The 26055-nt window shown below is 51.8% G+C and overlaps 4 protein-coding genes across 5 annotated transcripts in view; 2 read left to right on the top strand and 2 right to left on the bottom strand.

Annotated features, from left to right (window-relative positions):
* The window catches only part of GOLGA1 (golgin A1), a 48558-nt gene extending 45190 nt beyond the window's left edge, over positions 1-3368 (top strand). The window contains exons 22-23 of the mRNA XM_086684005.1: positions 10-96; positions 1129-3368. Coding sequence (XP_086540131.1) covers positions 10-96; positions 1129-1209 — 168 coding nt within the window. The 3' untranslated portion in view covers positions 1210-3368. The remainder of the gene's footprint in view (positions 1-9; positions 97-1128) is intronic.
* A 1233-nt stretch (positions 3369-4601) lies between these two features.
* ARPC5L (actin related protein 2/3 complex subunit 5 like) lies at positions 4602-11993 on the bottom strand. Its single transcript, XM_025927065.2, has 4 exons — positions 11705-11993; positions 7566-7638; positions 6447-6623; positions 4602-5154 (listed from the first exon to the last, which is right to left on the bottom strand). The coding sequence occupies exons 1-4, from the start codon at positions 11851-11853 to the stop codon at positions 5092-5094; spliced, it is 462 nt and encodes a 153-aa protein (XP_025782850.1). The 5' UTR covers positions 11854-11993; the 3' UTR covers positions 4602-5091.
* Positions 11994-16836: 4843 nt separating this feature from the next.
* On the top strand, positions 16837-21290 carry RPL35 (ribosomal protein L35). Its single transcript, XM_025925835.2, has 4 exons — positions 16837-16963; positions 17402-17538; positions 19236-19317; positions 21108-21290. Exons 1-4 carry the CDS (start codon positions 16961-16963, stop codon positions 21255-21257), a joined length of 372 nt encoding a protein of 123 aa, XP_025781620.1. The 5' UTR covers positions 16837-16960; the 3' UTR covers positions 21258-21290.
* WDR38 (WD repeat domain 38) lies at positions 19991-25615 on the bottom strand. 2 transcript variants are annotated; one of them, XM_025914026.2, is made up of 9 exons: positions 25355-25614; positions 24705-24825; positions 23538-23654; positions 23360-23457; positions 22891-22971; positions 22544-22675; positions 22315-22464; positions 21836-21883; positions 19991-21723 (listed from the first exon to the last, which is right to left on the bottom strand). In XM_025914026.2, the coding sequence occupies exons 1-9, from the start codon at positions 25502-25504 to the stop codon at positions 21595-21597; spliced, it is 1026 nt and encodes a 341-aa protein (XP_025769811.2). In that variant the 5' UTR covers positions 25505-25614; the 3' UTR covers positions 19991-21594. The 2 variants fall into 2 exon arrangements, with proteins under 2 accessions (XP_025769811.2, XP_086540130.1); XM_086684004.1 differs by having other exon boundaries at positions 19991-21883; positions 25355-25615.
* Positions 25616-26055: the final 440 nt, after the last annotated feature.

The following is a 26055-nucleotide window of genomic DNA, read 5'->3' as shown; positions in this document are numbered from 1 at the left end:
TTGTTTCAGGCTTTTCACCTTATAAAAGCTGTGTCAGTGTTGCTGAACTTCTCACAAGAGGAAGAGAACATGCTCAAAGAAACCCTGGAGTATAAGGTAGGGTTCCCTGGCCTGCTGTCTGGTTCTTAGGAACCAGCTAGTAATCCCAGCACTGGCGGGTGAGCCCGTCCACAGCTGCATCATCCGCCGAGAAAGTGCTACGGGATAGTGGACTCCTGTTGGGCCGTGTTTACTGAGGACGTGCTTTGTGCACACGTGTCTGCGCGGTACCCACCGACAGGCCTTATGTTTCCACCGCGCTTTCACTGATGCCATTAACGTCAACAGCCCCAGGTCTGGCCCAACGTCCAGATTTTTTTTTTAAATAAAATATTCAGGGGCACCTGGGTGGCACAGTCGGTTAAGTGTCCGACTCTTGATCTTGGCTCAGGTCATGACCTCACAGTTCGTGAGTTCGAGCCCCACATCAGGCTCTGCACTGACAGCGTGGAGCCTGCTTGGGATTCCGTCTCTCCTTCTCTCTGCCCCTCCTTCACTGTGCACACTCGCTCGCATGCTCGCTCGCTCTCTCTCAAAGAGAGAAAGAGAAAGAAAAAGAAAGAAAGAAAAAAGAAAGGAAGGGAGGGAGGGAGGGAGGGAGGAAGAAAAAGAGAAGAAAGAAACCTGGGTGGCTCAGTCGGTTGAGTGTCCAACTTCAGCTCGGGTCATGGTCTCACGGTTTGTGGGTTTGAGCACCATGTCGGGCTCTGTGCTGACAGCTCAGAGCCTGGAGCCTGCTTCGGAGTCTGTGTCTCCCTCTCTCTGCCCCCCACCCCTGCTCTTACTCTGTCTCTCTCAAACAACAAATAATAAACACCAAAAAAGTTTAAAAACTAAAAAATAAAATATTCAGAATTGATAGAACAAAAAAATATTTTCTGGAAGAATTAGGTACAATTCCACTACCTTGTTCTTGTCAACTCTGTTTCCTCCTGCTTCCCTCCCATACTTAGAATGGGCTCGGGGCCCCGTAGACGGGTTGCCACGTCCAGCATCTTCGCTGGGTGCTTGCGGGACAGGGAGGGGGCGCTTTCAGCTTCCTCTGCACCTAGTCCCGATACTCAGAAGCCCTCTCTGCTTCCATCGCAGATGTCGTGGTTTGGGTCCAAGCCAGCTCCCAAGGGCAGCATCCGGCCGTCCATCTCCAACCCTCGGATCCCGTGGTCCTAGGTGGAAATCCGGCAGATGGATCTCCATGCGATGACACTTTTTCTGTGAAAAGAACACTAACACACCAGTCTGGGTGGGTTTTTAATCACTGTAACCGCAGTATTTTGTACAAGCGTCAGAGCATTGTTTACAAGACTTAAGGCCCCCTTCCCGACAGACTGATCTGAAGCTCAGGAGGTGGCTGATCCTGTGTCATTGTGCTCACCAAACGGGAGGGTCCTGGCACTACCCGCGTTTCCACAGTGCTGCTAAACTCCCAGCTCTGGCCAGCACCCGTCTGCACCTGAACTCTCTAACTGTTCACGTTAGCACTTGAAGCTGAAGCCGGCGGCATCGGGCAGAGAGGAGGCACCCGGCCCACCACGTAGTGCTGACGCTGGACGGAAAGACAGCCCTTTGAAATGGTGCCCGGCAGGCCAGACCCTCCTGCTTCTGCCACAGACAGCCAGCTCGTTGGGGGTGGCTTTTAAAAATTCCCCTTCCCCGTCAGCACGTTTGGGTTCAGATGAGTTAGACGAGGCTTTTTAACCCTTCCTCTCAAGAAAACATGATTTCACCCTGTTTGTCAGACCACCCAGAACTTCAGATGTGTACATCTTTAAGGTACTCTGGGGCCAGTGTGGATTAATGAATATGCAACTTTCTGACAGTATCTCCTTTTCCTGAAGAAAACTAGCGGATATATTAAAAAAAAAAAAAAAAAATCCTTAGCACCAAATACACTCAATTGCCTTTTTAATGAATGTACTTGTCTTGGATAGGTTGCTGGTAAACCATTTTAAACTATTTTTTATAGATAAGATTCTTCGCTATTATAAACATGTCTCTGTATTATAAAATCCATTTAACTGGTGTTCTTAAAGGCAAATCAGAGCATCAAGAGGAAATTATTTCTAAAATTGGGATTCCTTTCCCTTTTTTAATTTCACCGCAGCATTCTGTGGTCTCTGCTTCCCTCTGAAGCAGTGGTGGTATTTCATTTGCTTTGCTCTTAATTCTGTGTTGTAAGACGGAGCAAATGCTAATCACACGTTCGCTACGGTTAAGGACAGCCTGGACAGCCTGCTCCGTTCGGAGGAAGCAGCAGCTGCCCCCCGCCCCCCGCCCCCCTCCCCCCTCCCGGTTCTTGACCAAAACATGGGAAGCGGTCTGCCTTGTACGTGGAGCTACCGTCTCTCTCCCTAACGCTGCCCCTGTATACTTACGATGACACTACACCCATATATGGCATCCAGACGGCCCCAGACGGCTACAGTACTTGATGGCGTGCAGATGGCTCGGGTAGGGACCTTTAAAAACTCTATGGAATCTAAAGAGAAACTGTTGATTTCGTCTGACAAAAGTTTTACCGGCTAAATAAAATAAGTTAATAACTGGAGCTCCTAAAATTTATTGTCAGTTATTCAGTGTTTCTCAAAAATGCTTAGGGTTATAATCTATAATATCTGTCTCACGGCGAAACACGGATTTGCAGTTAACCTAGTACATTTCCACAGACCTGGAAGTACCGAGCAAGGGCGGCGTCACCCTCATCCCAGCCAGGCTGTCTGCCACCCAGTGGCCCATTCTCCAGTTACCTACCTCCTCCCGTGGCTCCTCCCTGCAGATGGCTTTCCCTCGTGGAGAATATATTTTCCACTTACCTGGTGGGGACACAATAGGAATGCCTTCCGTTCTGTAATTTGGAGAACAGGTACCTTTTCTTAGCTTTTCCAGGAGACTCCCCAAGATTGGGTGGTCCAGGGCTCACCAGACGGCTACCACATGGCGGCGGGAGCCCCGTCCCACTCTGCCGTGGCCTCTCCAGCCCTTGAGCTGGTCTCACCCTGCCCCAGCCACGTCCCCGGCAGCTTTAGGTGTAGTTGTGGGACCCATCACTCGGCCTGTACTTGCCTCCGGAGGATTCATTCTGATTAGGCTTTCCTCCTGCATGTTGAATTTCCTTCAGCTTTAAGAGGAAGAGTGGAGTAAATATTCTGATTTAATGCACTTTTACTTGTATAAAAAGTTCTGTGATAGACAGTATGTATAGCCCTTTATATGAGCATTGGATTTGGATTTCTCTCCGGTTGTAAATAGGAACTGTATTATCTAAGACTGCTGTAGAAAATTCATTTGTGGTGTCACTTTTTGATTAAAGCTCTTTAATCCAGATGCAACTACAGTGGGTTTTACTTGACAGTCTAATGAAATTTAGTACATTGTGTCTCATATTTAATACTTCAAGGCGAACTTCAAAGACTACAGTACAGAGCTTCCAGGTGGGAGCACAGAGATGTGGGGAGAATGGCACGCTCAGAGAGCATGGAAGCTCCATGCCCTTTCCCAAGTTCCCTATGCATCTCTTCCATCTGGCTGTTTCTGAGTATATCCTTTTATGCTAAACCAGTAACCTAGTAAGTAAAAAAGGGAAGGGGACTGCGGGGGCGGGGGGGTGGCTATAGAGCCTTTCTTTCAGAATCTCCCCAGATTAGGTTTAAGTATATGTAATGAAACCTGCAGCCTAGTCCTACCTCCCAGAACAGTGGAGCTTCTGCAGAGGAATTGAAAGGATTGTGTCACTTTGGTCAATGTCTTATCGACAAGGCCCACAGGACCAGGAAGAGCTTCAGAAGTCTCAACGGGGTCCTTTAATAGAATGCAGACTGCAGTTACACGTGCTAAAAAGGCCAGAAAGACATCTTTGCTCTTCAAAGAAGCTGGCTGTTAGTGGTTATAGGGAACAAAATGTTCCTTTTGTATAGACTGATTGCTACCTGTTTCTGGCTTTTCATCCTTTAAAAGAACTTGCTTAATGGGGCGCCTGGGTGGCTCAGTTAGGCATCTGACTTCAGCTCAGGTCATGATCTCACAGTTTGTGAGTTGAAGCCCCACATCTGGCTCTCTGCTGTCAGCACAGAGCCCACTTCAGATCCTGTCTCCTCTCTTTGTCCCTCCACTGCTCGCTCGCTCTCTCTCTCAAAACAAAACAAAAAGGATAAAAGCAAAAAAACTTGTTTAAGAGTGTTCCTGCCACACAGCCAAGTCAGAGTCAGGAGATGGTGACGGGGCCTTTCTGGGGCCCAAAAGATTCCAAGTGCAGTCACACAAACTAAAGACTTTGGAAGCCTAGACCAATTATTGAATGTTCGGCACTTTATTAAATAAGCTCCAAAATTACATACAAATCAAAAGGAGTAAAACCAATAAATAGTTATTCGGCAAAATCTCTCTCCATAGCAGCCAGCAGTGCCGAGCCCAGGCCTGAGGTCCTGCTGTGGCAAGAGGGCTGGACTGCCATGCTCACTCCCTGGGGACAGCGCCCCAGGGACACGCCCACCCCTCCACATCAGTTCTCATTCGTTTCCGTCCCATTCGTTACTCATTTTACATACATGAAACACACCGCAAAGTACATACTAATAAGCCAAGAGCTTTATTGATGCAGCAGGCACTTTACAATGAACCCAAGAGAGCCCGTCTTCTCTGGGAAGACGGGATGTCTGTACAAACCCTTGAAGTTTTTACTACTTCAAAAAAACAAGCTCTCCCTTTTACCACAGCCCTTGGATCTGTACCTGCCCAAGTCGTCCCTCCCCCATTTTAAAGAGGCAGAGCACACAGGTACACCTGACCAACGCTGGCCAGCCACTCCAGGAGACAGTTACAATGTCAGTTCCGTGTTACTTGTGGACAAAGGCATAGACTATCAGATCCTGCAAAGGATTTAGGAAACAGACGATTTCTCCCTCCACCTTGAAAATAAAATACACTTCAGCTGATGCATGTCCTGAAATAGTTTAGCTGGGAGTTCCTAGGAAGATGGTCCATTGTCAATCCCTTCTTCATCAGCCTGTGCATCCAAAATTCTTCTCAAGGTAACATGAGTCCTTTTTTTTTTTTTTAAACAGTCTTTCTTGCTGTAAGAACTCTTATAATGGAGCCTAGTCCTCCTACTGCTAATGCCTGTGGGGGCAGGAAAAGGAAAGGAGTGAAATGAGACATGGCTGGCCACGTGGGAGCCTGGCTTGCCAGGGAAGAAGGGACCAAGCATTCCCAGACCTAGGTCCCACCGCGTCACGGACCCTCTCGAAAAAGGGTTCCTGCAACAGCACAGTTAAGGAGGTGACGAGAGAGCCCCCATTCTAGGCGTGGAGCCCTGTCCTGGAGCCAGGGGTCCCGAAGAGCTGCTAGCTCGAGACAGCAGAGCTGGGCTTGAGAACACTGTTACCAAGCACATACACAGCACAGCCCCCCAAGTTTCCCTTTCTGACAAGCTGTTTCCGGCCTGCCGGTACTGCCCTAGACACTTAAATAGACACGAGCTCATTATAGCTGCCTCCCTGAGGCCTCCTTAGAAATGCCAGCAGGGCTCGGCACCAAGTTGCCTTAAAGGGACCAAAGGGCCTGGCCTCCCCACCACACAGAGGGCTTGCTCAGCTCCCGAGTACCAGAGCCACCCCCACCAAGCCCAGGAGTTCACCTCCCGACGGCGCAGGCACAGCACACCCCACAGCAGGACCAAAGGCCACCACCGCGGCACAGCACCAAGGCTGCCCAAGTGGCTGACCCCTCAAAACTTTTATGGAGAGTTTTAGATACCGTGTTGGTAATAGCCTGGTCTCCTATACTGACAAGCGAGCTTCCTGTAGCTCTACGGGGCAGGGGGACATTGGTACCTAGGCCAGGACACGGGCTACTTGAAACGGCTTGCTCTTCTAACGACCTGAACAAAGGACAGGCACAGCTTTTTATGCTTCAGGTGGATGAAGGCCCTGTTAAGTAAACATTCAGGTTTCTGCCACTGCCTTCTCTGGCCTAGCGAAGCTGCAGCACAGCAGGAAGCCCCTAGAGTTAGCGAGGGGCTCAGCCTGCATCCTTAAGAGCCCCCCAACCGCCACCTCCCACCAATGCAAAGCAGCTGCCTCCACTAAAGTCTTAGGAAGCCCCAGCTTCAAGCCTGCCTCCCTCCCACCTGGGACTCCCTGTCCCTCTTCCCATGCCAAGTCACCTGTCCCCATGACATGCCCGGCATAAATCAGCAGCTAAAGTAATTGCAATTACCAGAGACAGTGAACCCCTACCAAGTGCTTCCACGGGAGAAGTGATCAGATGTCCCAGGTTGCTTTAGGCGTGGCCCCTTATTATTATGACAATCAGACTGTCCCATGTTATTGTGGGAAATCTAGCCCGCGGATCTGAACCCTAGAACTGGGGCGAGTCCGTGAGCTGCCCACATGAGCAGTGTGTTCACCTACCTTTTCATGCCATTGGAGTAACACCGCACTGCTGTTTTCTGTGGGCTTCTCAAACCCTTTATAAATGTACTTCATTAGCAAGTCAATGCCATTTCTGTCCAGTGACTGCACAGCCTGCTCAATTTCACTGCTCTTAAAATTTGTAAGCACTTTCAGCACCACGCCCTGGGCTCGTTCCTATAAAGGAAAGAGAAAGGGAGTGACACCCAGAGCCACAGCCCAGGCACATCCATGTCCTCCAAGACCGGCACAGAAATACCAAACCAAGTGGTCAGAACTCTTAGAAACACTGCCCAATTTCTAATTTGTCTGGGATGGTTAAAAACTAAGTGGGCTGAAATACCTTTATTGATTTAAATTTCAAGTATCCCTTATTCATGCTAATAAGTTATTCCACTTATTTTGGGGGAGTAAGTGGTTTGTCAGAGAGAAGCATACCTGCGAAGCCTCAGATTCCACAAGATCCTAACTGTGGAGATCTACTTTCTGAACAGGTGTGCTAGGCTGCAGTTTCCCTCTGCGTTCACCCCAGTAACACAGAAGCCACTTCCCTCTGCCTGAGAGGTGTAGCCATTGATTACATCAAGATGCTGTGACAAGACAGCAAAACCCCAGCTTGAGAGAGACCCCTTTCCCTGGACCAAATTTTAGACAGCTTCTAAACAGCTGTGATGCAGTAAACACAAATGTATCTTCTCACCTTGTTTTTAAAGGCAGGAAATTTTAAAAGCACTGAAAATACTTATGCAAATAAAGCCTATTCGATAACCTTTAAAGCAGAAACTGCTAAGTCCCATGTGGCATGCTAATTTATAGTTTTGCTAAGCAGCAAGGGCTGGGCCGACTTCTCACCCCATGAGGCTCTGGGGAGAAGTGAATGTTTCTTTGGGGAGCTTTTACTATAAACACCGACAGCTTTGATGTCAGGAGTGCCAGCCAGGAGGCTTCCATGGAAGCACTGCCCAGTGCCAACCCACTCCCTTAGTAGATACTCACTGATGCTAACACTAAATAGATGCTGTCTGAAGCCCCGTGGAAGTCACGCTCAGCTGGGGACACGGACAACCACAACCCTGGTCCCAACACCACCCGGCAAAGCTGCAGCAGAGCCCCCTTTACCTTCACGGCCTGATTCTTGGTGTTGACGGGAGAGTTCCGCAAGGCTGCATGGAATGCCCGAAGCATGTCCCCTGTGCATCACCACCAGTTAAGGATGGCTAGGCTCAAGCATGTTCACGCTTTTATTAATGAACTCATTTCAAAAACAGCTCAAGAGAGGAGTCAAGAGATATCCACATTCACCCACCTCCCACCGCAGCTTCCAGGTGGCCACAGCCCGTTCAGAGAGTAGCCTGTGGCTTTCCTGAGCCACAGACAGTAGAGGACACCTCTGCCAACAGTGCAAGCCCCTCCTTCTGCCGCCCCCTAAAACACATTTGGACACTCCTTCCCTCCCTGGAAACAAGTGCCCTCTTGGGGTGACCTGCAGCAAAACCTGACGGAGCTTGCTTACAACTGCTTGGTCCTGGGCACCACGTCTGCCCCATCGGATCCTGACAACAACAGTGCGCGGCTATCATTCTCATCTTCTCATTCTCAAAGAAGAATGAAGGCACAAACGGAGATCTCCTCTTAATCCAATGTTTTCTCAGTTAAACTGCTAAAGAAATTAAGATGTACTAAAATTTCTATCTTCTAAGACCTACTTAGGTCTGTGAGGTCCCAGCTGCTACTAGGAGGAAGATTTATTAATCTAAAAGAAGCTTTTCCCCCAAATATGAGTTGATCCTCTCCCCTCCCCGCAACCTTAGTTGCAATCCTGACACCTTCTTTGCTGAGTTCCAAATATACCACACTCAAAAGAAAATGACAATCTGGGTTAGGTCCCCAAAGGTGACACCTATTTTAAACTGAATTACATCAGCCAACTTTCATTTCCTCATCTGAAACACTGGCTTCAGCCAAAAAGCTTCAAAAATAGAACAAGGAATGGCTTCTACCCAATCAGGTCTCTACTCCTGTTCATGCAGTGATACCTACGTGTGAACAGACAGAGACTCCGGAGCAACGCCTAGTCCCATCTTCCCTAGTGTGGGCTCCATCTTGACGGAGCTGGGCCCACACCACTCAGGAGCCACTCTGGCTGAGCTCCCCAGGCCCCTGCTGGGCCCTGATCCACCTTCCACAATGGACAGACGGCCCACCCCCTATATCTGTTGGCTTTGGAATTCCTTTCCCTCAGCCAAGCAAGGGCCAGTCTGGTAGCAGCCACTGATAACTTCTACCTTAGAAAACAGTTCTGATTTGGCGTCCCAGAACAATGAGCAGAGTCTCAGAAGCTTAAAGAAATGTAGGCTGGCTCTCTTTGCTAACCAGCATGGCTGGCAAACAAAATTACTCAGGAGATGGATGGGGAAGGGCAGGGTAACTAGTCCCCAGGGACAAAAAGAGTCACCCTTTATTTACCTCTGTAGTGCCGACCTACCAAGCATTCGCTATAGATGTTGATGGGTGGAGGGCCTTTAGCAGCTTGGGGAGTTCTGGGGAGGAGGGAGGGCACAGTATTTATCCAGCTGGCCTCAGGGCTCAGCTTAGAGAACAGGCTGGGGAATGCGCCCCCTTGTCTCCTCTAGATCAGGGCTCCTCAACCACAGCATTAACATTCTAGACCACATGATTGATGTCAGGTCTGCCCTGTGCATCACACGATATTTAGCAGCATCCCTGGCTGCTACCCACTAGATCCTAGCAGGATTTCCAAGTTGTGATAATCAAAGTGTCTCCAAACAATGCCAAATTTCTTCAGGGGGAAGAAAGAGTGCAAAACTGCTCAAAACCATTGCTTTGGACCTGTTCCTGAGGACCAGAAAGTTCTTCAGTGAGGAAGAAAAGGAAGGAATACTTTAAAATCCTTATCCTGTACCAGGTGCTTTCACATGTCCTCTCATTACTGCTATCAACCCTCTGTGACAAGAATCATTATTCTCATTTGGGAGGCAATGGATTTGAAGCTCAGAAAAGGGAAATGACCTGCCCAAGGTCACAAAGTTAAGCTGTCCAGCCGGCCTTCAAACCCAAGGATGCCCAACTCCAAAGCCAAGCTCTTTCTCTAATCCCCTGCTGTCACTCTACCCACAGACCCAAGCTGCATGTCTAGGGCACTCGCTGCGTGCCCAGTACTGTGAAGTTTTTTGCAATGTTGTTCCGTGATGCTCCCATGGAACCTGTAAGGCCAGCATGGTTCCCCTCCTTTTCACAGAAGAGGATGCTGAGGTTCAGAGAAGGTGTGAGGTCACACAGCTATAGCATGACAGAGTGAGGTTTGCATTGATACACAGCCCATGTTCTTTCTATTTCATCTGCCTGATTCCCTACCATGACTCAATTCCCTTTGCAGCAGTGGGACAGGCCTCCTCCTCCTCCTCCCTACATTTCCCCACTCCAATCAACCAACCTCTACCCCTTCCTCTGGACTTTGTTCTAAGACTCTTCTATTAGAAGCCTGTTCTATAGTTTAAACTCAGTAATATCACTATAAGTCCAATATCTGGCACATGATAGGGATTCAGTAAATACTAGTTCTCCTTCCTCCTCCTTCCCTGGGCTCCACATTTGCCAGGATTTCAGTTCTCATTGCTAACCTCCCTTTCCCCAATCCCAAGAGGTATACTGTCCATGGTAACAAGGTTTCTGACACAGCCACTAGTGGAGAAACTGCACCCACTGGATGTGCTAAACCTAGGCCTCCAAGCAGCCTCAAGAAACCTATCATTAGGGGCATAGCAAGAGAGGACTTTCAACAAGTCCCTGCAGCATCAGGACCAACACCTCAGATAACCAGACCTTGTTCTCCCCATCTGTAGATAGTTCTCGGCCACACGCCTGACCCTGGAGTCTTTTTGGCATTGCCTGCCCATGAGCCAGGTTCTGCATCAGAACGCAGAATCAATCTTCCCTCATGAGGGGTCCTTCTCATGACCCCGATTCACCAATGGGGTAAACAGGGTGATCCTGATGGGGCAGGAAATACAAGTTTGAATCCCCACCTTTGAAAACACATTCCTGTTCAAACAAAGAAAGTCTGAAGGTTTTTGTTTCAAAGGCACGGTGGAGGAACACTGCAGGACTCCTCCCTAAGGTAGTCCACGGGCCTGACTTCCCAAGCTGAGTCAACTGATTAAACACTCAGAATCTGATTTATATACATCATGAGCCTCCAACCCTGCCCTGGCAAGTGTGGGGGAGGGGCAGGCACTTCCTGTAACACCATTTGAATAAAGAAAAATCCTTCCTGTGAGAATAAGTCAGTTTCCTGTGCTCAAACTGCTAAGGGACCGAGCGGGCTGTGACAACCACCTCTATTTTTAATCTTGTTTTCTAAATGCTTGCTCTCTGTGGTCACAGGAATAGTCATTTCCAGTCATGAGGCTCTACTTTTACATTTCACTTCATACTATCTGGTTTTTCTTAGCTCTAAACTACTAGTTTTTCCCACCGCTTCCTGCACAAGAAGGCTATTGCGGGTAGGAAGCCAAAACTCACTTGTTGAAACGTGGCTGAGACCATCAAGGTCCACAGCTCAAGGTGTTCATAGGGAACTGAGGACAGGTGCAAAACAGTGGCATTAACCTGGAGGGTCAGATTGATTCTGGGGTCGGAGGTGCACAATCTCTGACCTCAGGGCTGGGCTAGGGCTGCAGCCTTCGCTCCCCCTTGGGTCCCTTCTTCCCCACAGCCATCCACCCACCTATTTTCCTGTGGTGCTGCAATCCGGCCCAAGAGGACAGTGCCCAGGAGCCACCCAGGCTGCTCAATTACTCAGCGGGGGCTCACTTCTGCCCCTGCCTCCCATCAAGCTCGAGAATGGCCCCATTTCCTGCAAGGGAGGGACGGAGTGATAGGGAGCCCAAGCCACGGTCAGTCGGAGGGGATGAGGACACCGGGGGAGACGAGGGCAGGCCTCGCGGAGGAGTGCGGGGCCTGCGGGCGGCAGGCGAGTCGGGCGTGCCTCGGAGCCTGGCGAGCCGGCGGGTCCACCAGGGTCTAGGGGCCTCGTGGAGCCACGCTGCTGGGGGAACCTCCGAGGGCCGGAGCCCGGGTCGGAGGGAAGGCGGTGGGGGATACCGGGCTGAGGGAACCCGGTTCGAGGGGAGCCGGATCGGAAGGGACTTGGGAGACGGACCTCAGGGGCCCCGGGGTGAGAGGAGTAGGGAGGCCCGCCTCAGGGGAGCGCGGCCCGCCGCGCCGGTTAAGGATATTGCCGCAGAAGGCCGTCCACCTCGCTAGGGTCCGGGCCTGGCTCGGCCGCCGCCGCCGCCGCCTCCTCCTGCTCGTCCACGAATTTGTTCTCGTCGAACTCGTCGATGTCCACCCGACGGAAGCGCGAGGACAGCGTGTTCCGGGCCATGGCGGGGAGTCGGCGCCCGCTCAGCCGGCTCCTCTCCGGGTCCGACCTCGGCTCTACTCCGTTCGGCACCGGCTCAGGCTCGGGGGCGGGAAGCGGCCGCCGGGCGCCTCCTCCACCTCCTCCGCGCGCAGACGCCACTGTCCGCCCACTTCCGGGCCACGCCGGAACCGGAAGTGCCGGTGGGCGGGAGGGGCGGAGCCCTGTGGGAGACTGGCTGGAAGCGCTGGAGAAACCACCTTATAGTCGTTCCCACGGCCTTCAGCGGGACTTTCATCTTCGGGGAGCCCCAGTCTTGCTGTCTGAGTGGGCGTCCTGTCCCCACACAGGTCCCAACATCGTGGACGCTATAACTGTGCTCCTTCTTTGGCTTCTCCTGAATCCGAAGAGCCCCTGGCCTTGGAAGGGGCCTGGCGCGGCATAGCCGCGGACGCAGAGGGGAGGGGGAGTGCGTCACGGGGCCCTGAGGATAAGGCTCCTGGCTGTCGGGTGCTGGGCAGGCTTCTTTGAGAAAAAAACCTTCGAGCTGAGGGATGAGTAGTAGTTCTACCTCTGGAAGTGACGGAATGGGGGGGGGGGGCAGGCGGGGAGGGGGATCCTAATTCTACAATCTTAGGAGCCTTGAACGCCACCACTTTGCTCGGAGGAAGTCGCCTCTGCTTTGTACATAGTGATTCTATTGTTAATTGGGAGACTTTACAGACGTTTAAAGTGTGTCCAGAAGGCAGACAAGACAATGAAAATATTTGGACTAGGCAACCTCGGGTGTAGCAGTCACATTGGCCTGGCGGGTGGGAGGTGAGGGACATGACCCTGTGGTCCCCATCCTGACAGGAAGGGCGAGGTCCTGGGGGCTGAGAAGCCGGTCCTGGCTGGAAAGGCATATTCTGATGGAAAGCTGAATCCCCAGAGTAAGAGATGGGGAAAGATGGGGCTGGGGGGACGTAGTGCGAGTCAAGAATGACTTTGTGGTGCCAAGATTGAGTGGGCTGTTGGCTGAGGGATTCTGTTAACAGGCCTTAACCTTAGACTAAATTGGGTCTTTGTTTTCATAGAGTTGTACTTTTTTGTTGTTTAAGATTTTAAGTAATCTCTTATGTGGGAAACAGGCAAAAGGAAATGTAGATAAAATTAAATTTCCTTATAACTTGCAGCCCATTAACAAATACTTGAGGCAGGCAAAGTACTACATTCTACCAGAAACCCAATTAATACTTTGCTGGAGGGTCAAACAACCTTAGCTTGACCATAGGTAGGTCTCCAGGATCCTGTGAGTCTCTTAGCATATGAAAATCCTTTCCAAAACTTCCCCTCACCTTTACTTCCCCCAGCTCCCAAGTGTGTAATCAGTCACTCCTCGCAATCCCAGTGCAACTCTGCCTGCAGGTCCTGTCCCTGTGCTTTAATAAAACCACCTTTTTGCACTGAAGACATCTCAAGAATTCTTTCTTGGCTGTGGGCTCCAAAACCCAATACTTCAAACCACATTAATCTCTATACCCAGCGTGGGGCTGAAACTTAGAACCTGGAGATCAAGAGTTGCATGCTCTACTGACAGAGCCAGCCAGGCACCCCTAATTGTACTGTTTTTGGTAAAGGTCAATAGTTCAAGAAGTATGACTCGTGTTTATTGTTTCAAATGCTTTTCATTGAACTGTGTCTATAGATTAAAAAATATTGCCAGACTATGATACTTCTTAATCTCAGGTGCTAAAGATCCAGACTCTTACACTGGGAAGTAAGTGCTGAATAAAAGTCTCAGAGGTCCTGGAAACAGGCAAAGCCCTCCTGCCTTTCAGCTCCATACCTTGAAAGGAATATTTGTGACCCAGGCAGGCCACATGACAGCAGAAATTCATATCCCCAGAACAGCCTGGGTAGAAGGAACTTTAAGCCAGAAATGCCCATTTTAGGGGTGCCTGGGTGGCTCAGTCGGTCAAGCATCTGGCTCTTGATTTGGGCTCAAGCCATGATCTCACAAACTGTAAGATCAGATCAAGCCCCAAGTCAGGCTCTATGCTGACAGCTGGAACCTGCTTTGGATTCCCTTCCTCTCTCTCTCTGCCCCTCCCCACCTTGCACTCTGTCTCTCAAAAATAAATAAACCTTTTCTTAAATGCCTAATTTATATGTAAGGAAATAGCCCCCAAATAAACTGGTGACTGAAATAATGGCCCTGCTTATGACTGGATCTCCCAGGCAGGAGGTCAGAATTTAATAAGTCTATATATACTATCCTGGCGCACCTGGGTGGTTCAGTTGGTTGAGCCACTGACTTCAGCTCAGGCCACGTTCTCTCAGTTTGTGGGTTTGATCACCGCATGGAGCTCTGTGCTGACAGCTCAGATCCTGGAGCCTGCTTCAGATTCTGTGTCTCCCTCCCTCTCTGCTGCTTCCTTGCTTGCGTTCTGTCTCTCTTGCTTTCAAAAAATGAATAAACATTTAAAAAAATTTTTTTAACCTATACTATGTGAGGGATGACTGTGCTGAGGGTATAAAACCATGCAGGGCCTCACAGTACCTTAGGTAAAGTGGTCAGGAGAGATTTCTCTGAGGAGGTGACACATCAGGGACCTGAAGGAAGTGAAGGAGGAAGCCAAGCAAAGGCCCAGAGACAGGGCAGGTGTGGCATATTCCAGAAACAGGTCATACTGGGGCACAAGAGTGAGGAGAGATGGAAGCAGGAGAGGTTTTGTAGGCTGGGGGAAGGACGTGGTCAAACTCATGGGACAACACTGGAGATTCTGGGCAGTGACGTGATCTGACTTAAGCTTGAAAAGTGTCCCTCTAACAGCTGTATTGAGAATATATGGGAATAAGAGCTAGAGAAGTGATTTAAAAGGTGACACCAATGGTCCAGGTGACAGGCAATGGTTAGCTCAGGCCAGACAGGTGCCAATAAGAGTCGTGGGAAGATGTTAGGTTATTGTGAAAGCAGAGGCTGCAGAATCTGCTGGTGTTTGGATGTGGCATGAAAGGAAACAAGGGAGTAACAGATGACTTCCAAGTTCAGAAAGATGCACATAATCATTATTTCTAAAAGACCTATAAGCATTTGGAAAATATGACAGCAAAGTCCCCTCGCACCATTCAACTTTCTTTCAAGACTAATCCATGCCAAGATTGCCTTCCGTCTGCCCTCTCTTCCTCATACCCATCTACTTCTTGGAAGCCGTGGTCTGTGCAAAGCTTATTAATTCATTCATCCAACAAGCATCCATGTGCTGGGCCTGGAGACTAGATAAACTAAATCAAGTGTCAGCCAAGGTTCTACCCAGAGGGAACTTACAGGCTGGTTGTGGAGACAGACTTATAACTTTTTTTTTTTTGAGAGAAAGCGCGTGCGCCAGTACGGGAGGGGCAGAGGGAGAGCGAGGGAGGAAGAGAGAGAGAGAGAGAGAGAATCTCAGTATGGAACCGGAGGCAGGGCTCAATCTCAGGACCCTGAGATCATGGCCTCAGTTGAAATCAAGAGACGGTCATTTAACTGACTGAGTCATCCTGACACCCCCCTGGACCTGTAAACATTTTAATTCAGTATATTTAGGGCTAAATAAAGGATTGCACAGAAAGCTTGAGTCATCCTGACACCCTCTGGACCTGTAAACATTTTAATTCAGTATATTTGGGGCTAAAGAAAGGATTGCACAGAAAGCTTGGGACATCAAGCACTTGGCTGGCTCAGCTGGAAGAGCATGACTCTTGATCTCAAGGTTGTGAGTTCAAGCCCCACATTGGGTGTAACGATTGCTAGAAAATAAATAAATTAATTAATTAAACGACGACGAAGACAACGACTACAACAAAACAAAAACAGAAAGCTTGGGACACAAAAGGGAGATAATATACTAATTTAGTGAAAAGCTAAGGCTCATGGCTAGAACCCAATAAAGGGATGGAAGAAGCCTCCCTGGAACCTGACAGTAACAAGGGGGCAACCTGGCTTTAGTGCTCTAAAAGGTGTTGGTTCTGGGGGCGCCTGGGTGGCGCAGTCGGTTAAGTGTCCGACTTCAGCCAGGTCACGATCTCCCAGTCTGTGAGTTCGAGCCCCGCGTCGGGCTCTGGGCTGATGGCTCAGAGCCTGGAGCCTGTTTCCGATTCTGTGTCTCCCTCTCTCTCTCTGCCCCTCCCCCGTTCATGCTCTGTCTCTCTCTGTCCCAAAAATAAATAAACGTTGAAAAAAAAAAAAAAAGGTGTTGGTTCATATTTGTACATGGCAATGGAGTGACACTGGAGTGATTCACGTTTGCTGGTTGGGGCAACTGCCTGGTCAGAAAGCCTGAGCACCTTCCCTCCTTTGTGAATTCTCCTTTAACTTTCAGGCCCAACTCAAGTGTTCATTCCACAGGGAATATTAATGTCAATGATACTTTGAACGACTGTTGTGCATTAGATCTTGTGCTAAGAGTTTCTCGTGTTCGTAAGCCTCAAAAAATACCCATTTCACAGGTGAGAAAACTGAGACTCAGAAAGGGGAAGGGATCTGCCAAAAGTCCCAGCGAACAAAAAAAAAAAAAAAAAAAAAAGGGCCCTGAATGCTTTCCCTTGCCACATGCTGCCTCCACTGGAACGTTTATGGAGTTGGGAGTATAGCTGTCTGATCCCGCCTCTCCCTGCCCTCTTCGGATTTTAAATTCCTTCAAGGCAGAAGTCGGGTTCATTCATCTTTGAAACCCTCATCCCCTCCAACCCCAGGACACTGGCGCCCAGATCAAAGCAGCACAAATGGAGCGACCTCCAAAGGTCTACTGAATGAATGAATGAACGAACGAGTAAATGACTGAATGGACGAATTCGAGTCCTCACTGTGCCATCTCCGGGAAGCTGCCAGTCACCCTGGGCCTCGGTTTCCCCAACTGCTCTGCTCAGGAGACATGAAGACCTGAGTAATCCCAGGTGCGGGGCTCCTCGGGGCGAAACTGAGCGGGCGGTACCTCGGCGCTCCCCGCGGCTGGGTAGGGGTTGGTGTCAGGGGCGGAGCTAGGGCTCCCTCGGGGCGGAGCCATTGGCCGCGCCCACCGCCACCCGGCAGTAGTTGTGGAGGTCAGCCCCGCCCGCTTCCTCTTTCCTTCGGCCTCTTTCCATCGGCGCGGCGGCTGGTTGTGTAGACATGGTGAGGGCGGTGGAATCGGGTGCCATCCCCGCGCTGTGGGGCTCGGGGCCTGGGGTGGGGAGCTCGAGGTGAGCACTGGGGTTCCATCTGTCAGCCGGGCCTGTAAGGCGCCGTGCCGAGTGGCCTAGCGCCGCCACAGCAGGTCTCCCGCCCTCTCCCTTGTTGGCCTGGGCCTGGAGAGGTGAGCCCGCGCTGCCGACGCCTCCGTCTTTCTGTCTGCTGAATGGGAGCAGCGGCCCAGCCTCGTAGCGGACCTGGGCGAGGGCGCGCCTGCGGGGGCCTCAGTTTCCTTGCCCAAGGCACAGACTAGGGGAGGGATGCTGGGCTCGCAGCGCGTCCTCCGGGGGCTGGCCACGACGCAGGCGGAAGGGAGGATGGCCGCTGGGAAGGGGAGACAGCCTTGCTGGGTGTTTGACCCAAACCCTTGATTGCGCACAGGCCAAAATTAAGGCTCGAGACCTTCGCGGCAAGAAGAAGGAGGAGCTGCTTAAACAGCTGGAAGACCTGAAGGTGGAATTGTCCCAGCTGCGCGTCGCCAAAGTGACAGGCGGGGCGGCCTCCAAACTCTCCAAGATGTGAGTGAGGGGCGGCAGGACCACGGTTTTCTGGGTGTGGGGGACACCTGTGCGTTGGAAGCATTTGTAGAGTTTTCGAAGCTGGCTAAAGGAAATGTCCGTTTCATGGACCCGTGGGTTGGAATGTCATGCCCTTCCTAACCAGCCTTTCCAGGCTCACCTTGCTCACACCCAGCCACATGGGAGACCTGCTGTGTGGTTTTCTTCTTCTCTGCATTAGACCATTTTGTCCTTTTGCCTGGAGCGCCCTTGCTCAGCTTCTCTGGTTGAAGAAAGAACAGGTTGTCCCTGAAGCCCCTTTTTTATTTTTTTAATCTCTTTTTAATGTTTATTTACTTTTGAGAGAGAGCAGGGGAGAGACAGAGAAAGCGGGAGACACAGAATCCCAAGCAGGCTCCAGACTCAGAGCTGTCAGCACAGAGCCCGAGGCAGGACTTGAACCCAGCAACTGTGAGATCATGACCTGAGCCAAAGTCAGATTGTTAACGGACTAAGCCACCTAGGGCCCCCCCTGAAGCCCCATTTTAACGCTGCCTTGAAAAGCCTAACCGGGGGCGCCTGGGTGGCTCAGTCGGTTGAGCGTCCGACTTCGGCTCGAGTCATGATCTCACGGTCCGTGAGTTCGAGCCCCTCATCGGGCTCTGTGCTGACAGCTCAGAGCCTGGAGCCCGTTTCAGATTCTGTGTCTCCCTCTCTCTCTGCCCCTCCCCTGTTCATGCTCTGTCTCTCTCTGTCTCAAAAATAAATGAACATTAAAAAAAATTTAAAAAGAAAAGCCTAACCGGACGCTTTTCTCCCACCAGCACTTGGTCCTCCCTGCCCTCCTCCCTCACTTGGTAGATCAGTGCCTTGTCCCCACCTCTCCCTTAAGTTGGAGTTAACTTAGTTACATGAATCAAGAATCAGGACTTGTGAAAGGAACATGGGTTTGTAGTCTGTGGAACTGGGCACAGATTCCACTTTTGCCACATCCTACCCGATGGGTGTGCTGACTCACCACTCAGAGTTGGTTTGTTGTTTTTGTTTGTTTTGCTTTTCTGTAAAGTGGGCCCCCAACAACCAACTCGCAGTGCTGGGAGGGGATTGGATGAGTTGGGGAACACGCAAGCAAGTTGCATGCTGAGCCCTCAAGACTGTTTACCAGCTGTCTACTGAGTGGCCCTCCTTCATCCCCCAGCATGCCTCGTGTTCAACATTGACCACAAATCACTTATTCCCAGCTTCTTCCTATGTTCATCCTCTCCCCCCATGGCCTACGTCTTGTTGCTCCCCCCCAAGTGGCTCTTCCTATGACTCCTTAAACTTGTTGCCCAGCTTGTGGCATGATTTCCCATAGTCGACTTTGACTTTGGTTAGGTCTTTGTAGCTGTCAGGATATATGGCCTGGGCTGGAAGGTCTTTCCTGATCTCCCTTCTGCTTCTGCTCAATGAATGAATACTTCACAGCTTCTCAGAAGCACTGGGCATGCCAGCCCTTCCCTGTCCCCACTCGAGGGATACCAATCTTCTAGAGTCTTCAGACCTCACCCCCAGAACCACCTTCTGGGCTGGGTTAGGCACCTCTTGGGTGAATATGGACAAGCTGGTGGGGAATAATACCACTCCTGTCTTAGGACATCTGGGGTCCTGAATGAAATGCCTGGGGGGGGGGGGCACTGTATCTCTCCACCATCTTCACTGATGTCTCTGTTTTGTAGCCGGGTTGTTCGTAAATCCATCGCCCGCGTTCTCACCGTCATCAACCAGACTCAGAAAGAGAACCTCAGGAAATTCTACAAGGTGAGTCTGGGCTGGGGGGAGTCGGAGGGATGCTTAGCTGCAGGGGCAAAGTTCCAGCTCTTCCTTGGCCAAAAGGGTGGTATGAAGAGGCTCTTTTCTGCTGGGGTGCATGGCAGCGGGCTTTCCAGAGCCTTCCCAACTTGTAGCTGGTTTCGCTTCCAAACCAGCATCTTGGCACTAGTCTGCATTTCCTCGGGGCTGCACTGGTCAAGAAATCAGCGTGGTGAGAATCTGGCTGGAGCCTTGGGTTTTGAATCCAGCCTCACCAGCTGAGTAAGTCTGAGCAAGGTTATCAGGGCTCAAGCTGTGAAGCAGAACCAGTTGGAAACTTCATGTGTGTGTAGACATGCACTTGACTTATTACAGAGAATTGGCTTATGTGATCGTGGGGGCTAGCTGATAAGTCCAAAATCAGCAGTGCTGGCTATCAGGAAGAGAAGGTCATGGGCAGGCCGGAACTCACGTGACACAGGTTGAAGCCCCTGTCCTCCGGTGGGATTTCTTGGGGAGATTCTCAGCCCTGCTTTAAAGCCTTTCAGCTGAAAGCCGCCATGTGTTCCTGGGTTAGCTGCCCCCAGGGATAGTAGCATGTGCGGGGGGCCAGGCAAGGGTGCCGCCATCCCTGAATGTGTGTACATTGTGTGTGTGGGAATGTTTTCTGAGAATTGGGCTCGAAACTTTGATGTTTTTTATTTTTGAGAGAGACCGTGGGGGAGGGGCAGAGAGGGAGACACAGAATCGGAAGCAGGCTCCAGGTTCTGAGCTGTCAGCACAGAGCCCGACGCGGGGCTCAAACTCATGAACTCTGAGGTCATGTCCCGAGCCGGAGTCGGACACTTAACCGATTAAGTCACCCAGGCGCCCCAGGCTTGAAACTTTGATCAGGCTCCAGAGGGACCATGGCAGAGGTGGTGGGTGGTCTTCCAGTGAGTTCACCCCCTGCCAGGCACCACTCAGTCCAGGGGTGGTGGGGGGAAGGGTCAAGGTGAGGTCTCTGTCTCCAGGTTAGTGCTATCGGCATGGTCACAGATGGCCACATGTGGCTGTGGTGGCCGAAGGCCTGGATTTGTAACATAGGCCTCGTGTGGCCAGCGCCTGTATTGGCCAGCAGAGCTCTGAGGGCTTAGGAAACTTGAAATGGATGAGGCCCTGACCTGTGCTGTGGATAACATGGATATGGGTGGACAGAGACTCATGCCTCCAAATCCCCCGTCTTCGAGCTTACCCTCCTCTGCGCAGCTCGTTTCTGTTTCTGCACTTCTCTGCCCTGAGGCTGTTCCCCCTCTTAGCTCTCACACCACTGCCCTGTGCCTGTACCGCCTCTGGACTATTGGCAGTTCCCAGAAAGCGCCTGAGCCGGCATTCTTCAGGGTATTTGTGCGCCCCGTTTTCTCCCCCTTGGAACTGGTGTTCGCTCCGATTGCTTGCTTTGTAGGCTATTTCCAGTCATTAGGTGGAAGCTTCCTTTATCTTTTCTCCTCTTCCCCACCGATGGGCCACTTGTTAGCTGCCCGGTCTTACCCACTGGGCTGGGAGCTCCTTAAGCAGGTCTGATTCTTCACCAAGGTGGCACCCAGCACAGGGCCTCAGTCCCCTACTGGGCTGGTCCTATACCTCCTCATGCTCAGGTCTACACGTTAACCTTCGCATCCCAGTGGCCCCCTTCAGGCACTTCCAGCATCTTCCCCGTGCCCCCTAGCCGCTTAGTTCCAGCCTCGGAGGCTTCGTTAACTGCCGCAGTAGCTCCAAAACTCTGGTGCTCAGATTCCCCGCGCTCTCCCATCACCCAGGGTAAGAAGTATAAGCCCCTGGATCTGCGGCCCAAGAAGACACGTGCCATGCGCCGCCGGCTAAACAAGCACGAGGAAAACCTGAAGACCAAGAAGCAGCAGCGGAAGGAGCGGCTGTACCCACTGCGGAAGTATGCGGTCAAGGCCTGAGCACCGGCATCAATAAAACACAAACAAACTGGCTGGCATTGCTTCATGTTTGCGGGTGTTTCAGCGAACCGTGCTGGAGAGGTGGGCTGGCGTGCCCTGGTTGTGGTTACTAGGGGCCTGGGGGCTTTGGCAGGCCTGCCTGTGGCTGTTGGCAGCCCCGGCGCGGGACCATGACCAATCCTGGTCACAGGGATCTGTTGGGTGCTCTGTTAAGGTTACTTTGGGCCTGTGGCCTGCAGCTGCCCTCACTGTCCTTTCAGGGGCTCGTTCTGCCAGGTCCCATGCGCCCCGGGCAGGGAGAGACAGGCTTGAGATCAAAGAGCCATTTGTGGTGATGTTATATCTGAGAGGCTCTGGGTGATTTGATCGTGCATCGGAGTTGGCATCTTGCCTGATCAGCAGCTCCAGACACTAAGAGTTTCCCATCTGGGGTGAAGGCACAGGCGTGGGCCACATCCAGGACTCCCTGCCGAAAGCACTTCACTGGGCTCTGGGAACGCGAGTCCTGCCTGCCCCCAACCTCCCCTGGCAGGCCTTTTCCTACACCCTTGGGTGCTACGTCCGTGGACCTTACTTACCTTCAGAGTCTCCATGCACTTTCCTGTGTTGCAGTCCCAGACTTTGACCTGGAAAATAATATAAGCAGAAGGGAAGGAGGCCTCACCCCACAAGTCTGGCATCCTTGAAACCACTTTGGAGTGAGTCCCAGCCAACCTCTTTACCTCCTGGTCTGGGTTTTGTTGTCTGTGAGGTGTATTTAACATGCCCAGCATAAAAATCTGATGCGAAAATTCAGCGCAGTGCAGTTTCCTTTTCCCTGAAGCTATGGTGTGTCTTAGAAATGTTATTGTCACTAGCAGCTTCTGGGCCAGTTTAGACCTTAGTGCCCAGAAGTGGTGGGCACCTGGGTTCTGTCCTTGTCACCTTCCTGTTAGGGGCAAATAGGATGTGGCCCTTTCTAGACCATGCTGAGGGCTCTGGTAAAGGAGGATGTTGGGTTAGGAGTTCGCCAGGAGGACAGGCCTGGGGCGGGCGGCAGGGCGGGTGGTGGGCTTACCATATGGGAGTAGCCAGCGCTGGCTAGCTGTGACCCATCAGGGGAGAAAGCTATGCTCTTCACCCAGGTGACATGGCCCTTGAGCTGAACAAGCAGGTTTCTGGTGGAAGGCTTCCAGATGTGGATGGTCTTGTCCCAGGAGCCGGAAGCCTGGACAGCAAACAGCTCTAAGCCCATGGGTTTGGAGCCAGCAGAGGGCCAGCCTGGAACCCAGGGCGACCTAGCTCACCAGGAGGCCGGATGCTGAGTAGCACAGGCAGCTGATGTTGCCACTGTGGCCCTCCAGCTCTTGGTGGGAGGTCACTGGGGTCCCCGTCCGCAGGTCCCAGATGCAGATAGCAGAGTCCCAGGAGCCAGTGGCCTGCAGACATCTGCTGTGAGCATGAACTAGCGACCCCATGCCCACCTTTGTGGTTCTTAGGCTGGCCAGGCTCAGGAAGCAGGCAGTTTGTGAGCCCTGCTGAATTCCCCATCTTACAGATAAGGGGAGTGGCTCAGAAGAGCAGAGTCACCCAGTTAAGGTCTGAAATTCTGACCACTGCTCAGCCCCCAAGCAAGTAAGTGGATGTGGCTCACCACGCAGTCTGAGCTGGGTGCGAAGTCACTGCTCTGGACACAGTCTCGGTGCCCTCCTAAGTGGCGCAGCATCTGGCCAGACTGCAGGAGAGAGCCCTGAGCTTTGGAGGGTAGCCCAGAGCCTTGTTGTGCTAGGTTCTAGGCCTCAGATGGGTCAGACCAAGGAGGGGTCAGACCTCCCCTCCTTGCAGGGCTGCCTGGGTAATGTGATCACACAGGGTCTGGGGAGGTTACCTGGTCCTTGAGGGGAGGAGAGGGCAATCCAGGCCGCATGACCCTCACAGGCAGAGATCTTGAGGCACAGAGGGCTGGTGTGGCTGGGGATGTAGCTGCAGCCAGATGTAAGGGGGTCTTGGATGCCAGGTGTGGGCATGGGCAGTGGGGAAAATGGAACAACCTTTCTGGGGCACTGGGGTGGGGGTTGTCTCCTCCAGGTCCCAGGTCTCGCTCTGGCCGCCCCTCCACATACCTGCACCTCCCAGAGCACCACCCGCTTGTCCCAGCCACCCGATGCCAGCTGCTTTGAGTCAGGGCTAAAGCTAACCGTCTCCACGCTCCTCTGGTGACCTGGTGGAACAGGATACGGCAGGGTCTAGAAAGGAACATAGGCCTGGCTGCTTGGTCCTAGTCCCACCCAGTGCACTCACCCTTCAGGACATGCAGACACTTGGCTTCTGCTACATCCCACAGGCGGATGGTACAGTCACCAGAGGTCGTGGCAAAAAGGTGGCCATCAGGGGAGAAGCGGCAGAACTTGATGGGGCCTGGGTAAGCAGGCATGGTCAGGGAATGGGGTGCTGCCTTCCACCTTGCAGGACAACCCCTGCTAATCTCTCTAGCCTTATCGCCTACCTACCCTCCTCCCTCCTAACTCTCTCACCCTCCAGCCATCTAGCAAGTTGAGCTTCCATGACTTGACCTGAAACACCCAACTTTATTTTGCCCATTTGTAAAATCAATGCCAAAAGCAAATGCAGGCACCTTCCAGAAACTTTTTGAGAGCCCAGCCTGGGTTTGTTACCTCCTTTGAGCTCCCCAGCCCTGGACTTTACCTATTAACATTAGTCGATCTGCCCTGTAATTACCAGATTTTTTTTCTTGTTTCAGTAATAATTATAATAGTTCTATCTACTGAGTTCTTACTGGGCGTGAGGCACTTTGCATTATCTCATCCCACAGGGGAGCAACTGTTCCCATTCTAAAGAGAAGGAAATAGAGGCTCAGAGAGATGACATAACGATCACAAAGTGGTTAAACAGCTGAACACTCTGCTAAGTGAAATAAGTCATGAAAAGGAAGGTACTTAGAGTAAATTCATTGAGCTAGAAAAAATGGTGGTTGTCAGACTGGAGGAAGATGAATGGGGAGTTTAATGGGTATAGATAGAGTTTCCATTTTGCAAGATGAGTTCAGGAGACTAGCTGCACAATGAACATACGTAGCACTACTGAACTGAACATTTAAAAATGGTTAAGATGGTAAATATATTTTTAAACAATTTTTAACAGTAGGAATGGGGACCTGACTCTCAACCAGTAGAGCATGTGACTCTTGATCTTGGTTGTGAGTTTGAGTCCCATGTTGGGTGTAGAGACTACCAATTTTTAATTAAAACTTAAAAAAAAAAAAAAAAACAACAGCAATAGGGTCTGAGTCCAGGTCTGTCAGAGGCCCTGTGTCCTTGCCCTCCTGCCCCAGCCCTGCCCAGGCTGTCTGGCATGAATGCCCCGCTCAGATGTCAGAGTGATAGGCTCTGCAGAATGCCAGATAGACCCGTGGGCCTTGGTCTCCACATCCAGCCTCAGGAGCCCCACCTGCATGGCCACCCAGCCTCCACAGCAGCCGCCCACTCTGGGTCTCCCAGCCGTACACATAGCCATCCTCAGAGGCTGTGAGCAGCCTCTGGCCGTCGGGAGAGAAGGCTGAGGAGTTGACCTGGAAGGAGAGCACAGAAGTAGTCCCATCCTGGGGCAAGAGACACCTGTCTGCTCATGTCTGACCCCAGACTCCTGGGCCAGCCCCAAACACTGCCCCACCGGCCTGGGGTTGGAGCTTAGACTTCAAGCTTCACTCTACAACTAGAGCTCAGAATGCAGGAACCACCCTTGCAGTCAGAGCCAAGAGCTTGGAGCCTTCTCTGGAATCCTGTAAAACCTGGGCCTGAAGCCCGAGAGTCCTCACTGAAGGTAGAGGCTGGAGCCTTCTCTAGAACCAGAGCCAAGAGCCCATTCTAGAGCTGGAGCCCAGAACTAGGAGTTCAACATCTAAGCCCCGAATTCATTTTAAAGCCAAAGTCAAAACACTGGTGTCATCCAGGAGTTTGCACCCTCTCTAGAACCAAGAGCTTAGAATCTGTAGCCCATTCTGGAGCTGGGTGGGGGCCAGAGAACACTAGACAGAATAAGGAACCACTCTAGACCCAGAGCCAGGACCCTAGAGTCAGCAGAGCCCAACCGGACCTTACCTCCCCGCGGTGCTGGCCGAAGAATTTCACTCTCCCCACGGCCAGCCTTCCTGCGGACCCGCTGTTCATGGGCCCCAGGGCGCTGGTCCAGCCAGCCGGCCCCACTTGAGGTGGAGTGGATAGAGGAAGCTGTGTACGAGGGGTCTCCATGGAAATCGGGGCGGAGCACGCAGCCACTGCGGGGTCTCTGGGAAGCCACGAGGAGAGACAGGTTGGGAGAGACTGTTCTCAGCCCCCCGGGGCGGGGTGGGGGGGGGGGGCGCCACGACGGGCAGGACCGTCCGCGGCTCTGAGAAGGTACTTACTTCCCCTACTGGCCGCTGCCAGCCAGACCTTGTGCAGCCCCAACCTCGGGGCCAGACCACGAGCACGGCGACCGCTAGAGGGCACGCCAGCCCCGCACACCGCCACTGCCTCCCCGCTGCAGAGCGTGCAAGCTCCCAGACCCCTTTGAGAGGAGCTGCTTTCCCCATGTGCGCAGTGGGGTGGCACATTATAGGTGCCCAGGAAAGCCCGCTCTGGTTCCAAGACCCCCTTCCTCCTGGAGTGCCCAGTACTGAGGCTGAGAAGTTCCCATGAAGGGGGCTGGAAACGATGCTATCTGCCCTCCAGAATGGGGTGAGCCTGAGGTAGTGTGTGTAAGGCACAGGGCATTAGAAAGTGGAGTCCCCGTTGTTAACATTCTGGCAGCACAAAATGTG

Source organism: Puma concolor, chromosome D4 (genome assembly GCF_028749965.1).
Source record: "Puma concolor isolate L17-30 chromosome D4, mPumCon1.1.hap2, whole genome shotgun sequence".
Classification (NCBI taxonomy): domain Eukaryota; kingdom Metazoa; phylum Chordata; class Mammalia; order Carnivora; family Felidae; genus Puma; species Puma concolor.
This window is presented reverse-complemented; position numbering and strand designations above follow the sequence as displayed.

Excerpts from the sequence above, each read along its gene's own strand:
- ARPC5L (XM_025927065.2), bottom strand. The coding sequence starts at position 11,853 with ATGGCCCGGAACACGCTGTCCTCGCGCTTCCGTCGGGTGGACATCGAC. Across the intron at positions 7,639-11,704 it reads GTGGACGGCCTTCTGCGGCA|AGGGGACATGCTTCGGGCAT; the intron begins ATATCCTTAACC and ends GTGGTGATGCAC. Across the intron at positions 5,155-6,446 it reads TACTCCAATGGCATGAAAAG|GCATTAGCAGTAGGAGGACT; the intron begins GTAGGTGAACAC and ends CTGCCCCCACAG.
- RPL35 (XM_025925835.2), top strand. Across the intron at positions 17,539-19,235 it reads GCCTCCAAACTCTCCAAGAT|CCGGGTTGTTCGTAAATCCA; the intron begins GTGAGTGAGGGG and ends TCTGTTTTGTAG. Across the intron at positions 19,318-21,107 it reads ACCTCAGGAAATTCTACAAG|GGTAAGAAGTATAAGCCCCT; the intron begins GTGAGTCTGGGC and ends CCCATCACCCAG.
- WDR38 (XM_086684004.1), bottom strand. The coding sequence starts at position 25,504 with ATGGAGACCCCTCGTACACAGCTTCCTCTATCCACTCCACCTCAAGTG. Across the intron at positions 23,655-24,704 it reads GAGGCTGGGTGGCCATGCAG|GCCCCATCAAGTTCTGCCGC; the intron begins GTGGGGCTCCTG and ends CTGCTTACCCAG. Across the intron at positions 22,676-22,890 it reads CACCCAGCTCAGACTGCGTG|GCCACTGGCTCCTGGGACTC; the intron begins GTGAGCCACATC and ends AGATGTCTGCAG.